We start from the raw sequence: 15,688 nt of genomic DNA on the forward strand, positions 1-15,688 counted from the left end.
AGTGTATGAGTGGAAAGCCTGAAGTGATGCAAATCTCAGACGTTCACCGCTTTGGTGAAACCCATCAGTGTTGATATAGTGCTGAGAAACCCAGAAACATCATCAGGGCGAAACGGGATTCGAACACTCGATAAATGGTTTCTGGCACACCAAAGGGATGCACATCTGTACGACAAAATATGGCGCCTTGCGCCGTTGTATCACGAGAAGTGATGATGGTTGAACTTTGACACAACGAGACAGTATACATAAATAACATTTTAATGTGATGCTATTGATTTATAATTTTTTTCATCTGCCGACATAAATCATTTGGTGAAAAATATATCCTGTCAGATCTACCTTCCTTGTCTCCAAGTTACGAGGCTTTGTTTCAGACAATAACCAGGTAGATTGAATCAAACACCCTGAATAATTGTGAGAAAATACACATGTAGCTTTGTAAAACCACAGCGTACACATCTTGCGAATGCTCTGTTTCTACCGAATTAGCCGCGATGACATCGAAGAGAGATCAGGTAAGTCGTTATATCACACGGTAAGATTTCATCTGATGCTTTCACCCAGTTTAGATCTGGCCAGAAACTAATATCAGAGTTCAGTCTATTCACTCAGTTCGGATCTCGCCAGAAGCTAATCTCAGAGTTAAATCTTTTCACTCAGTTCGGATCTCGTATAAAAGTTAGCCAATAAACTGAGACCTCCAAGTTGTTCACAAAGTTAAAATTGCGTCTGAAGCTGTACAAACAGCTGCGCTCCCCACATGGAGTTTACATGCAAACGATGGAGATTACACAGCGAATACGCAACATCTTGGATTAGAACGTGTCCAGATTGTGCATGGTCCAGTCTCCATACAACAGGTCACTTCCGTTGCCGCCAAGATGTGTTTCTTGAAACAACGGTTAAACAATATTTCGGGCATTCAGTGTGAAATCTGAGCTAACAATACTAAGACATTACTGATATCTTGCAGGAAAAGACGACTTGGAGCTGAAAGGCATTCAAGGTGAAAAAGATAAAGGTAAACATGATGTCGGGTTCTCAATGTTCATCAATGTTGTAGGGCTCTCCATGATAGTTCCTCACTGTTGTAGGGCTCTCAATGGTAGTTCATCAATGTTGTAGGGCTCTCTATGGTAGTTCACCAATGCTGTAGGGCTCTCCATGATAGTTCACCAATGTTGTAGGGCTCTTAATGGTAGTTCACAAATGTTGTAGGGCTCTCAATGGTAGTTCACCAATGCTGTAGGGCTCTCCATGATAGTTCACCAATGTTGTAGGGCTCTTAATGGTAGTTCACAAATGTTGTAGGGCTCTCAATGGTAGTTCACCAATGCTGTAGGGCTCTCCATGATAGTTCCTCACTGTTGTAGGCCTCTCAATGGTAGTTCACCAATGCTGTAGGGCTCTCCATGATAGTTCCTCACTGTTGTAGGGCTCTCCATGATAGTTCATCAATGTTGTAGGGCTCTCCATGATAGTTCATCAATGCTGTAGGGCTCTCCATGATAGTTCATCAATGTTGTAGGGCTCTTAATGGTAGTTCACAAATGTTGTAGGGCTCTCAATGGTAGTTCACCAATGCTGTAGGGCTCTCCATGATAGTTCCTCTCTGTTGTAGGGCTCTCAATGGTAGTTCCCCAATGTTGTAGGGCTCTAAATGATAGTTCCTCACTGTTGTAGGGCTCTTAATGGTAGTTCATCAATGTTGTAGGGCTCTCAATGGTAGTTCACCAATGCTGTAGGGCTCTCCATGATAGTTCATCAATGTTGTAGGGCTCTTAATGGTAGTTCACCAATGTTGTAGGGCTCTCACTGGTAGTTCACCAATGTTGTAGGGCTCTCAATGATAGTTCACCACTGTTGTAGGGCTCTCACTGGTAGTTCATCAATGTTGTAAGGCGCTCAATGGTAGTTCACCAATGTGGTAGGGCTCTCACTGGTAGTTCACCAATGTTGTAGGGCTCTCAATGATAATTCCTCACTATGTTGGGTCCATTCACTGAACCTGCTACATTAAAATGACTGATCACTTCTCTCTGTTGTCAGCTATGTGCCCCCCGACACCTCCAGTTGGTGGAGTCGCTCCCCCGCGTCTCGATCCCATATAACGCCGGGCCAAGCTCACCACCAGCATCTACTGCACAGCACCTGCACAATCAACTGTATCATGAACTGCATAGACGTCAGACATTGTCCCCAGTATAGCAAGAACTGCACCCATGACACGTGTGTGTTGACACGTGACAACTGCTTGGACGTGACAGTTCACATTGTATGTGTGCATATTAAAACAGATCATGTTTTGAATAGGTGCGTGTGATGATGGATAAGTGTCGTGAAGTGACAACAGTGTCAGGCGTCAGCGAACTCGTCATGACCTTTGACAAATGAACCCGGATGTGACAGCATGAAGGCACCCGAAGCTCAGAGACCTTGAACGTGATATGATTTGACGACGACTGGTCCAGAGCACTGGCTTGGGAAATCCACACGTTGTTTGTGTATAGCGACAACAAAGTCAGAAGTCATTAACTCTCTCCAGGAACTTCTCCAGTGGAGTTGGTTACCTGATGTGCAGCCACCAGGGCCTCCAAGACAGCAGAGGTGGATGTTATATGATTTGACGGCAACTATACAGATCGGTTATTCGTCGAGGTTTCTAAGGTACATATATGCACACATACGCGGCGGCCATACAGTTTAAATCGATGTGCTATGTTTATGTTGAGTTGAAAATGTTAATTGAATGTACAAGGAAAGGCGATCACACAACAGAGGATATTACTGATGTATTGAACCTGTGTGGAGTTACAACAAAGAGTATTGCCGATGTACTACTGTGTGTGTTCAGCTACCACAAAGGATGTTATCGATGTGCTGTATATGTGTCGGGTTGCAACTAAGTTTGTTATCGATGTACGGTTTGCGTGTCGAGCAACCACAAAGAATGTTATCGATGTACCGTGTGTGTGTCAAGTTGCAACAAAGAATGTTAACGATGAACCGTTTGCGTGTCGAGCGACCACAAAGAATGTTATCGATGTACCGTGTGTGTGCAAAGTTGCAACAAAGAATGTGATCGAAGTACTGCACGTGTATCCAGTTTCGAGAAAGTATATTGTCGATGTACTGTGTGTGTGTCAAGTTTCGAGAAAGGATGTTATCGAAGTACTGTTCCTGTGTCAGGTTTTGAGAAAGGATGTTATCGAAGTTCTGTACGTGTGTCGAGTTTCGAGAAAGGATGTTGTCGATGTACTGTATGTGTGTTGAGTTTCTACAAACTATGTTATCAAAGTACTGTATGTGTGTTGAGTTTTGAGAAAGGATGTTATCAATGTGCTGTATATGTGTCAAGTTTCGAGAAAGGATGTTGTCGATGCACTGTATGAGTGTCGAGTAACAACAAAGGATGTTTTCGAAGTACTATGTGTGTTGAGTTACAACAAAGGATGTTTTCAAAGTACTGTATGTGTGTCGAGTTTAGCAAAAGGATGTTGTCGATGTAGTGTATGTGAGTCGGGTTCCCAGAAAGATGTTATCGATGTACTGTTTGTGTGTCCAGTTACAAGAAAGGTTATTATCGATGTATAATGTGTGTATGTGTGAGTGTGTTTGTGCGTGTATAAGTGTGTGTGTGTGTGTTTGTGTATATATGATATGATATTATAAAAATATATATATAAATATGTACTTGTTTGTTTGTTTGTTGTTCAGCGCCGCCTACAGCAAAAGACACTATGCAGAGAACTTCTAGTAACCAAAGACGCGAAGTCGCCTGTTCAGTTCTGGTGCTTGTTTATATATTATGTATCTGAAAGTTCATTATGATGTCTAATAGTTCAATTCTTCATATTTGCTTTATGGCAGTTTGTGTTGGCGACAACTGTTTTGTTGTTTTTTTCTAAAAGGAAGGGTCGGGTTAACTATTGGTTGTCGTGTGGACTATTAGTAGTGTGGACTGTCTGAAACGTATGGCAGACAGATACTGCAACATTCCTGTTCACATGCACACATTGTCCCGCGTAGATGCCGGGATACACTTGGTCTCCAGCACCCGATGCGGATCGTAAGAGGCGACTTGACAGATCGGTAGTCTGGGTTAATGGCGTGTCATACTCCGACGGTGTTGACCGCACCTCGTAATATCAATCACTTGATTATTTGGTCCAGACACGATTATTTACAGATCGCCGTCATATATCTGAGTATAGCTGACTGATTGAATGATTTCACTCGAAAGTATCCGTGCTCTGAGATGTTTAGGGGTATTTGTACTTAGTTTCATTACAATTGTTTTCAGGGCTGCATCCATTGTGTATATAAACTCTGCAAAAAAAACCGCAAAAGTTTTATATTTTATGCATCATATAAAAATCAACAGATTGTAATCGAATGTTCAAAATTGGCACACAGTAGATGTTCAAGGTCATCTGTTCTACATATCGTCTACGCCACCATTAGAGTCCAAAACTGACCGGCATCGTCGTCCCATGGAAGAAATCAGTTACCGAATTCTGGCCTGGGGAACTGTTCACCCATTCTACCTGCAGTGCTTGTGCCAACTGTCGGATGGCATGTGGGTGTTGCTGATGTGCTCGCAGTCGTTGATCCAGTGCATCTCATAAATGTTCGACTGGGTTTTATTCTGGAGACCTGGAGGGCCATCGCAGGATCTGGATGGTGTTATTCCTATTGAAGGCTGTTGTCAGTCTTGTTGACTACTGTGAGGTCAGGCGTTGTCTTGTTTGAAAATGACGTGTGGTCGAAGAATCTCATCCGTGTTACGCTGTGCCGTTAAGTTCCCAGGAACTTGCACCAAGTCTGTTCTACCAGTGCAGGAGATGGCTGCCCACATCGGCACACTTCCACCACCAAATCTGTCCACTTCCTGTATGCAGTTTCGTGTATAACGTTCCCCGTGTAAACACGACGCCTACCATCCACACGGCGAAGCATAAAACGTGATTCGTCACTAAAACAAATTTGTCTCCATCGCACCTTGACGTCGCAGTCGACGATGGAGCTCCGTCAAAATGACACCCGAACTGGTCATCTAGCGCGAATACCTTCAGCGCGTAAACAGTTCCTCAGTCTGGGCTGATATCTTACGCATCCCAACGATTTTATTACCAAACGAGTTACGTTGAACGTGCATGTCATATTGGTGTGTTTCGGCACCAGGCTCTCACGTGGTTGCGATTTTCCATCTTGTCACCAAATGTCTGCAGTACCTCATTCCACACTAGTTTCCACACAATTCAATCCCAATCCATGAAGAAATGTACACATTCATGTTTGATATAATTTTGTATGGATGTCGGCAACACTGTGACAGAATTTTACGATTTCTTTTTACATTTGCGTTTCTTTTTTTGCAGAGTATATGAACTGTATATTTTTCCTCACTGGAGAAACAAATGCAAACAGCACACGTTGTATTCATATGTGCAATGCACAGCTTTTACTGAATATTTGTGATATGATCCTCATAAAACTGTATCGGTGCGTTTGTTCTAATTTGAAAAAAAGAATCTATTTTGTCACAGTTTCTATTGGTCCCCAGCACTCTATTGTTGTTTTTGTATGAGACGACTAAATGTGGGTCGGATGGATAGGACTGGACTGGACTGGTCGATTGCGTGTGATGATACCCGACGGCGTTGGACGTTGCTCATGATATCAATCACTGGTTTGTCTTGACTTGATGTAATAACAGGCCATCGTGATACAGAAGGAAAATTGCTGATTATATATACACAAAAAACACTCATTTTAAAATTGTATAAGCTGCATTTGTACAGACCTGTGTGGGATACACCAATTACAAAACTACTACAAAACCACATCGGCACATCCCTTATTGTAACTCGACAACATCCTTTGGTGCATTGTAGCCTTTCCTCTTGTATCCCATTTATCATCTACATTATCGGTTTATTCTATATGGGCACTACGTATGTGTACATCAATTACGTCAACCTAAACGGAAGACCTGCATATAGTCATACACACGATATACATTGTTGACGTCAAATCTTAAGGCATTGTAGCGTGTCGATTCTCAATTTCTGACGTCTGTGCACTTCCTGATGTAGTTGATGGTGCAGGTGCTGTGCAGTAGATGCTGGTTGTGAGATTGTCCCGGCGTTATATGGGATCGAGACGCGGTGGAGAGGCTCCACCAACTGGAGGTGTCGGGGGACACATAGCTGACAACAGAGAAGGACAATCAGTCATTTCAATGTAGCAGGTTTAATTAATGAGTGAGTGAGTGAGTGAGTTGGGTTTAACGCCGCTTTTAACAGTATTCCAGTTATATCACGGCGTGTCAGCTTAATGTGGGAGGAAAGCCCGAAGTGCTGCAGGTCACAGACGTTTACCACTTCGGTGAAACCCACGAGCACGGGTATGGTGCTGACAAACCTAGAAACATAATAGGGGCAAACCGGGATTCGAACCCACAATCATAGGTTTCTGGCGTGCCCAAGGGACGCACAGCGCCTAAACAATGAACTTGCCAGATGCCTATCCGACAAGAATCGGTTACTGGGGTTTAGGTATACCCCGTCATGTCAACCATACAGGGTAAAGGTGCTTACTTGTCTGCATTAAGAGGGTTTAACATTTTTATGTACTTTGCCAACATTCTATATTATTTAAACAAATCCGCGTTAGATTTTATACCACGAGCCGGGGGCAATGTCAATATTATGTCGCAATGTCATAAAACCTGACGCGGGACGCAAAAGACACATAGGACCCCTCTTGATCCTGCTGCAACGAATGTATCTTACCGACATGTTTTACATGCTAAACTAAACGAATTAAAACAAATTCATAATTGATAGAAAACAGCTGATATTAACTCGTGCCATATTGACATTGACGCGAAAAAAGCATGCGGCTTTTTGCTTCTAAGCAGGGTATGAGAGATTTGTTCTGCCTCTCAGAAATCCACGTGCAGCCTGTTGTGCTCGTGGCGGGGTATAAGGCATTTATTCTCCAGCTGAGAAATTAATTTCCCTCCAAGGCTGGATACACATTTTAACAAGATCACGTGGACCAATCAGATCTCATCATTCTGACATGGAGGTATGGTAAATTATGTTACCTGTGATTGCCTCCCCTGTCGGGCTGTTGGTCACGCCTTTCAGCTCCATGTCGTCTTTTCCTGTAACAGAAGGGTGGTGTGTTATTATACGGTGTTCATCGGAATGACTAATGACCTGTAAAGAGTGTCGTAGCCCTTATGTTAAAAATTATGCTCCACTATGCAAGCTATCAAGAAACCTACGGCCGCAATGAAGGTTGCCGTTTTATCGTCAAAGATTTAACGCCGGGAGTATTCTGAAATCAGATTATAGGTTAAGAAAAGTATAGTGATTTAAGAGAGGAACCTGGAGATTTTCCAAATAAAGTTAAATATAAAACCGTAATAAAATAACTGGTACTAAAACATCTGACATACACTAATGGGGAGTGTTCTTAACCTGACATTTTCAGAATAGAAATTGAGGAAGAGGGGTTGAAAACCTTTATAATACAAGATATGTTTGATCTTTTCTGTAATCATTTTAATGCAAAGCAAAGGGAGTCATTTGGTCCCAGTAGGGGAGTTAGATGAGCCTAGAGGGAGTGTTTTGAGCCTGGCTAGGGGAGTCATTTGAGCCTAGGCCCATATGACTCAAGAGTCAAATTTAAGGGGAGTCGTTTGAGCCTATTACACCGGGTCTTTATATAATCGAGTCATGGTCATGCACAGTGCGCACACATTCTAATCGGGTACCTAACGTCAGTAGAAGAGACCTACTTGTCTGATCATGTTAAGATCTCAGGTATTCCCTCTGTACTAGACATTGTTTGAATGTAAAATCCGTGTGAGCAGATTCAGTTGTGACTTCAACTTTGTGAACGACTTGAGGCGTGATCTCAACTGTGATCTCAATTTTAGACGAGATCTCAGGGGTATGAATATTACTAGGTGAGATACCAGCCGTCTTAACAACTTTAGATAAGATCTCAGCGTTATCAATATTTTAGGTGAGATATCAACTGTCTTAACAACTTTAGATGAGATCTCAGCAGCATGAATATTTTAGATTGGATATCAGCTGTGTAAACATCTTCAGGCGAGATCCAAACTATGTGAAGTGCTTCATATGACATCTAAACTGTGATATAACCGCATACCTGATCTCTCCACGATGTCATCGCGGCTGATTCGATAATTCTTTGCTGCCCCTGGACAAAAAAACAGAGCATTCGCACAATGTACAGCTTATTACAATCAGCAGAGCTTCACATAATATCAATCAATATTATCACGTTGTTTTCTTACTATTTCTCAAGGGCGGTCAGGTAGCCTAATGGTTGAAGCGTTCGCTCGTCACGCCGAAGACCCGGGTTCGATTTCCAACACAGGTACTATGTGTGAAGCCGATTTCTGGTGTCCCCCGCCGTGATATTGCTGGAATATTGCTAAAAGCCGCGTAAAATCAAACTCACTCACTCACTCATTCATTCGGCACAGTGAAGACACTGAAGGTAGTTCTGGCAGGATGGGCAAAGCTTCACTCAATTAGTCTTTCCATTATGTTTGCAAATAGAATATTTGTTAATCACAAAACAAAACAAAATACATATTCATTCATACTTACTAACTTGAACGGTGCTCTCAACAGAAACTGAGCTCTGTGGTCGTGGTCGTTGTCTACCTAGAAAAAGAATTGGTCAATTGTTAATTCTATCATTGTCTGATACATATATAAAGTAGGAATCTTTCTTTAATGATGTCCTCTGGTCTCTATTCGGAATATGATTATAAAATTTAAATGATTAGATGTAACTTTCCACTTGAAAAGTGAAGGGGTTTATGTGCTTTTTCTATGTAGTATTTAGTGAGTGAGTGAGTTTGATTTTACGCCGCTTTTAGCAATATTCCAGCAATATCGCGGCGGGGGACACCAGAAATGGGCTTCACATATTGTACCCATGCCGGGAATCGAACTAGGGTCTTCGAGCCAACGCTTTAACCACTAGCCTGCCCGATATCCCCCAATAGTATTTAACTTTATAGGATAAAGAAACCACGCGTTCATCCGTAAGAAATCATCATATTTACTATATATTCCACTGATGATGAATACAGTTTCATGGCATCCCACGACCAAGTTTATATGTGCGGAAGCCTAATGGTGCCCCTTTGGTAGCATATGTTTTTGAAATAGAAATTTCTCTCCATTTTAATTATTGGTTGTTAAGCCTTAGTGTTTGTACCATGAGTCAATAATTTCACCCTTACATACCATTTCTCATAAGAGCGAAGTAGAACACCATGTCAAAATAATATGACTATATTTTTCGAGATTTACTTTCATACCTGTTTCATTATAATATGTCAAGGGCATCTATCTTTTTATCAAATACAACAATCTGAAGGGGAAGGGATTGTTGTTGCCTGAGAGAAGGAAATACCATCAGCAAACCAATTATTAATGGCAGGAGTTTTAAATATTCCCCACACCCTCACTATCAACGAGAGTACATAAGTGACTAGTGACTAGTGACTAGCCTAGTGGTCAAAGCGTTCGTTCGTCACGAAGACAACCCGGGTTCGTTTCCCACATGGGTACAATGTGTGAAGCTCATATGTAGTGTCCCCCGCCGTGATATTGCTGGAATATTGCTAAAAGCGGCGTTAAACCATGCTTGCAGACTCATTTAACAGCTCTTCCTATTGATTTAGGATCGGTCGGTTAGCCTTGTGGTTAAAGCGTTGGCTCGACCCGCCGAAGACCCGGGTTCGATTCCCGAAATAGGTACGATGTGTGAAGCCCTTTCCGCCGTGATATTGCAGGAATATTGCTAAAAGCGGCGTAAAACCATACTCACTCACTGACTCTCTTTTAATGTTCACTTCAACGGTGGTCGTAACCCATAAAAACATTAACTCGAAGTCACACGTTTTTCTCATGCCGGCGTCGAATCCCGTTGAATCATGAAACTGTCACAACACTAAAGTAAAGAATCCTTCATGTCATACAATGCTGCTTGGGCCTAAAAACGGTAGTCGTCCTTCAGTCAAGGTGTTACCGTTGACAATCACGTTGGACCATCAGGCTCATTCTCTGTAAAACTATAGGTCAGTGTTGAACAACATCATAGATCGGGGTTGTCTGGCTCCCTGCAGCTTGTCAGCGGGACAGAGACTGTCAACAATTACTTTGGCAGCTACTGATAGTAGTGACGAGTAACCGCGACGTAGGCCAAGCTCAGACACCTCAAGTTCGGAGTGGAGAGGTAGTTACGTTGAATAACTATTATTTAAAAGGGGTCACTAATAAGACATACACAAATGTGAAATAAATAACAGAATATGTTCATAATAGAGTGTGTTGAGAAACATTTTTTTTAGCGTCTTTTCTTCATTTGAAATAAACCGTGAAACAAGCAAGTGAATAATTACTTCTTTGATAGGCATTTAGAAGTTGGAGTACTAAGTAAGGATAAGAATTTATGGATGAACAACTTCTTTGTTACGAGCGACGTTTCAGTGTAGGTTCTAACACCGTTATCAAGCAAGTGCTAACGGTGTTAGAACCTACACCGAAACGTCGCTCTAAATTGCAATAAAGAAGTTGTTCATCCACAAATTCTTATCCTTACTTAATTGAATAATTATACAATATTGTTTTCCATGAAACCACTTAGTTGGGTCCAGGCACATGATGCAATGGTGGTATGCTACAGGTTGCGATGAAATTAAAACATCGTTGCAGGGTCAAACAACATGTATGTGTTTACAAGCGTTATTATGAAGTAGTTAAGAATATGTGTATTTTAATTTGGACCTCTGTAATAATTGCCACAGTAGGATAGCGGAACGATGTACCTATGTGTAATGACACGTGTCAAAACACGTTATAAAGCGTTCTAAGTCATTGTATAATGGCGATTAACTTCCTGTGGTTAAAATTTGAGGTCGTCTCGCTGTAGAATCGATACCTTCGTATTTTAAATTGAAACCTCGTGCAAAAGTGTTCGGTGCCAAATTATAAATATTGATTCTATGGTGACTACAAAGTCAAAGCACAGTAGGGTTTCTTTTAGGGTTTAGTTTTGTGAGGTCGTGTGCTTTGGGTATACAATATAAGTCCTACAACCAGTACCTATAGTCAGTACTTACGAACAACCCTCCTCCGACGTCTGATTAACAGAGCCACGACGACAACGACGATGATGATGATGACGACTATCACAGTCACACATACAGCAATTGCTATGACATATTTTCTATCCATGGTTCCGTTGGTCCACTGCAGGAATCAACTTCTGCTAATAATACAAACAAATTAGTCTGCATGTTATTAAACAGTTAAGCATTTACGCAAATTTGACCTCCACACTGTAGCTATAACTGACAAGCCCTTCTATTACGCAATGACCCTGATAAACAAAATGGAACGTGCTTCATCGGGGGGGGTGGGGGGGGGGGGGGGGGGGGGTGGGGGGGGGAAGGGGGGGGGGGCAAATTTAAAAATGATTCAGTTGAATTCTAGGATGCACTCCATAAAATAATATTCACTTTGCTCTTTATGCAAAGATAATGCTTGCGATTTAACAAAAACCTGGGGATACGCCTTCTGAAACAGACAAAGAGTTTCTTCTGCCATTTAGGCACCAAAGCCCATAGTACAATGCAGATTGGATATTAACATTAACAGCTCTTCATGAGAGGAAGGTATTACGACTTTCAATGTTGACATTTCAGAATTGCATCATCCAAACTTTATGACGACATGTGCCACTTGTGCGGTCGTAACAGAATGCATGGCTTATTAAATAGGGGTTTGGGTGGTGTGTTTCCTTCATGTTTTGACTACGGATGGTGCGGATCAGTCCTCTTGCTTTCAATCACTGTTGTTTCTGTTCAGGTCAGATATGGTTAGAGTTTCACTGACTACGGCGCTGAACAACATTCACTCACTTAATCACCTTTATATAGGACTGTTCTCATCTAGCGACACATTTTATTTTTCACCAGATTTAGTTAAATTAGCGGATTAGAGTGTTCTTTCGGAAAGGAGATAAATTGGACGGTCCTGAATCTTGAGCTGGTCTGAGTCTTGGTTTCTCTTGATAAGTTCATTACTGAAACAGTTGAACAGTTTAGATACGAAACACAAGTCCTATATTCCCCACTGACCAATATCACAGACGTCAGCAACCTTCGTTTAGCAAATTTAACATGCAAAACAATCATTATGTCCACCTGTTTGTAAACTGTACCCACATTAAGGAGTTCCCTCTTATCAAGACACTTACGGCAAGTGAAGCATGACATATGTGCACGTAATGTTTTTGGAATTTTACCAACACTCATCAAGGGCCCGGTTCTGTAGTTCCGCGGCCCTTAAGAAGGATGATAAACAGGACTATGCAATACGAGCTCTACCCGCAACAAGGAAGTAAAATGGTGACATTAGATTGTCTCACAGCGGGGTTAGTAAATAGAGCCGAGCGGGTTACTTGGAGAACTCTACACGCTGGTTGTAGTCATTTGTACTCAACCGGTGTATTTTACACTAGGCCACCCAATGTATGCATATCAATGTCTTCACTCCACAAAGATGAAACTGGGTAGGTCATGTCGATTTAAATGACGGCGTGTTCTGTTTTGCATTAGGGAGTCATCCTGTCCCGCCTCATAAACGCACCTTTCCCACTATAGCATGTCGCAAATCCCATCTTCCCAACTAAAGCTTGTTGCTCGTCCCGCCTTTAACACATAACAAGTCACATCTTTGAATGTGTCGTCTATAACATATCACTACATCCTGAACATAAACTCGTTATCCTGTCCTATTCAACCTGCAGCACATCAAACACTTACCTGCCGTGTGTTTTCCTCTATATCCTGTCAACGACAACAGAATATTCCTTTAAACAACATCAGACCATTTCCATAGACAATAGCGGAATATCCTTAAAGAAGCCACAAGTGTTTCACTGCTCACTGTTGGCAACAGAAGTGTATACTTTTCGACAGCACAAACAGCATCCGCTTAGACAACAGCACTGTATCTCTTCTTACAACAGCAGGGTATCCCTTATCAGTGTGTTAGACGCAAACAGTCTCTTCACTATCTCTCAGTTACGCTCGGTTCTGCATCAGAGACGACGTGGCCTTCTCGCACACAATAGGTAGCATGTGTAGTGCACGTATTTGTGAGGTACACGACATTACAACACCTTTATAGCATGTCGCCCGTTCAATTTCCTCTCTATAGGACGAGGACCATCTGACTTTCCTCTATAGCATGTCGCCCATCCCACCTTCCCAACTATAGCTTGTCGCTCGTCCCGCCTTGAACACATAACAAGTCACATCTTTGAATGTGTCGTCTATAACATATCACTACTTCCTAAACATAAACTCGTTATCCTGTCCTATTCAACCTGCGGCACATCACACACTTATCTGCTTCATGTTTTCCTCTATATCCTGTCAACGACAACAGAATATTCCTTTAAACAACATCAGACCATTTCCATAGACAATAGCGGAATATCCATAAATAAGCCACAAGTGTTTCACTGCTCACTGTTGGCAACAAAAGTGTATACTTTTCGACAGCACAAGCAGCATCCACTTAGACAACAGCACTGTATCCCTTCTGACAACAGCAGGGTATCCCTTATTGGTGTGTTAGACACAAACAGTCTCCTCACTATCTGTCAGGGACGTTCGGTTCTGCATCAGAGACGACGTGGCCTTCTCGCACACAATAAGAGGCATATGTAATGCAAGTATTTGTGAGGTACACTAAAATTAGGACACCTTTAAAGCATGTCGCCCGTTAACTTTCCACTCTATAGGACGCGTACCGTCTGACTTTCCCCTCTATAGGACGTGGACCGTCTGACTTTCCTCTCTATAGGACGTGGACCGTCTGACTTTCCCCTCTATAGGTCGTGGACCGTCTGACTTTCCTCTCTATAGGACGTGGACCATCTGACTTTACCTTCTATAGGACGTGGACCGTCTGACTTTCCTCTCTATAGGACGTGGACCGTCTGACTTTCCTCTCTATAGGACGTGGACCATCTGACTTTACCTTCTATAGGACGTGGACCGTCTGACTTTCCCCTCTATAGGAGTGAGTGAGTTAGTTAAATTTTGGGGTCACATCGGCTATATTTCAGCCATATCGTGACTTTCAAAGGTTATATATACAATAAATACATGTAAACTATAAAAAAAACTGTCAACAACGGGCCAGTACAATAACAAGACTTATCACAGATTATGATTTAAAACTAGCATAGAAACATAAAATGACATCAGTAGACCGGACAAAACATTATAAAAAAGAACTATAGATCAGCAGCAACTGAAGGTAGATCACCATACTGGGGACCATAGGTACTTACAGTACTTTAGCTTCCTGCATAAACCCAAGCACCCTTCAGGTGTTGGTGATAACTGTCAATTTAGCCAAATTAAAAGAACACATTTTCTGCTATTAAAACCGTGGCAGTAATAAATATACTGTGACTGACGTGGACTTACGTACCATCTCCGGGGGACAATCCTTTTACACTACTTCAATCCCCTTCGAGGTACAGCCACTATCAATCTTAGTTATCTAATTCATTCTACCAATATTTAAAAATCATTTATTTATTACAAAACACATGTATCAAGAATTATTTAACAGTTCTATTTCTTTTAAAAATACTAGGGATTAAATGAGAGGTTATATTGTTAAAAAGATACTTTAAAGATGGAGCTTTGAAAAACTGATCCCTTGTGATGGAAAAAATCACTCCAGTTAAGCAGGACATGCTTGACTGTGATTCTCTCATCACAAGGGATACAGGATGAAGGATCCTCACCTTTCAACAGATATTCATTTGTGTAACGAGTATGGCCAATACGACATCGTCGTAAAATGACCTCTTTAAATCTGGACTGACAACCCAAGTAGGTGTATCCGATATTTGGTTTAATATCATGTAATTTATTTATACCTACCTGGGTGTCCTACTTCTTTTGCATCAGATCTCGGATGTAACATATCTAATTACAGGTTTGAAATTGCTGTATGGGACAAGAAGTGGTGTCACAGATTTGTTGAGTGCTGCCTTCGCAGCAGCATCGGCCATTGTGTTCCCAGTGATTCAAACATGGCTGGGTAACCAACAGAAAATGATGTCGTAATTGCCAGTAGTAAGATGATTAAACAATTCAATAATTTCTATTAAAAAAGGATGTGTGGAAGACGCGAGAGAGAAAGAGAAAGAGAGTCTTTATGTTTAGTTTGGTTGTCGATATAATTTAGTGCTGTTAGAATAGCATTTGCTTCTGCTGTGAAAATAGAACAGTTTTCTCGGGGGGAGATAGTCCTGAATCCATTGACGGTGGCACTGGCAAAACCACCACCATCCTTGGATCCAAATATAGATTTGTAAGTATCATTTGCTCTTCGTTATTCATTATATTGCTGTTGATAAATTAGTTGATAAGTGTCAGTGTCATTTCTTGAGTTTAGGTCCGCAACTGGCTTCACTAACTGCCATGGGGTAGAAGAGAAAAGCTGAGTTGGGGCAATGTTTCCAAGACTAATTTGCGCAGCAGAGATATCAGATTGTATTCTTATTCCAAGGGGTGGATTAAGAG

General features: G+C 41.7%; 1 protein-coding gene and 1 long non-coding RNA gene across 4 annotated transcripts; one reads left to right on the forward strand and one right to left on the reverse strand.

Annotated features, from left to right (window-relative positions):
• Window positions 1-481: 481 nt before the first annotated feature.
• Window positions 482-5,519, forward strand: LOC125374184. 2 transcript variants are annotated; one of them, XR_007218539.1, is made up of 3 exons: window positions 482-518; window positions 977-1,024; window positions 2,053-5,519. It is a non-coding gene; the product is annotated as an uncharacterized LOC125374184 (long non-coding RNA). The 2 variants fall into 2 exon arrangements; XR_007218538.1 differs by lacking the exon at window positions 482-518 and having other exon boundaries at window positions 552-1,024.
• On the reverse strand, window positions 4,350-13,753 carry LOC124119533. Of its 2 annotated transcripts, none has more exons than XM_048385041.1 (6): window positions 12,899-13,753; window positions 11,192-11,340; window positions 8,664-8,720; window positions 8,197-8,247; window positions 7,118-7,177; window positions 4,350-6,215 (listed from the first exon to the last, which is right to left on the reverse strand). In XM_048385041.1, the coding sequence occupies exons 2-6, from the start codon at window positions 11,304-11,306 to the stop codon at window positions 6,154-6,156; spliced, it is 345 nt and encodes a 114-aa protein (XP_048240998.1). In that variant the 5' UTR covers window positions 11,307-11,340; window positions 12,899-13,753; the 3' UTR covers window positions 4,350-6,153. The 2 variants fall into 2 exon arrangements, with proteins under 2 accessions (XP_048240998.1, XP_048240997.1); XM_048385040.1 differs by having other exon boundaries at window positions 11,192-11,337; window positions 12,899-13,752.
• Window positions 13,754-15,688: the final 1,935 nt, after the last annotated feature.

The sequence above is a fragment of the Haliotis rufescens genome, unplaced genomic scaffold, assembly GCF_023055435.1.
Source record: "Haliotis rufescens isolate VD_foot unplaced genomic scaffold, xgHalRufe1.0.p SCAF_53, whole genome shotgun sequence".
NCBI lineage: Eukaryota > Metazoa > Mollusca > Gastropoda > Lepetellida > Haliotidae > Haliotis > Haliotis rufescens.

Excerpts from the sequence above, each read along its gene's own strand:
- LOC124119533 (XM_048385041.1), bottom strand. The coding sequence starts at position 11,306 with ATGGATAGAAAATATGTCATAGCAATTGCTGTATGTGTGACTGTGATA. Across the intron at positions 8,721-11,191 it reads ACGTCGGAGGAGGGTTGTTC|GTAGACAACGACCACGACCA; the intron begins GTAAGTACTGAC and ends TTCTTTTTCTAG. Across the intron at positions 7,178-8,196 it reads TGACATCGTGGAGAGATCAG|GAAAAGACGACATGGAGCTG; the intron begins GTATGCGGTTAT and ends CTTCTGTTACAG.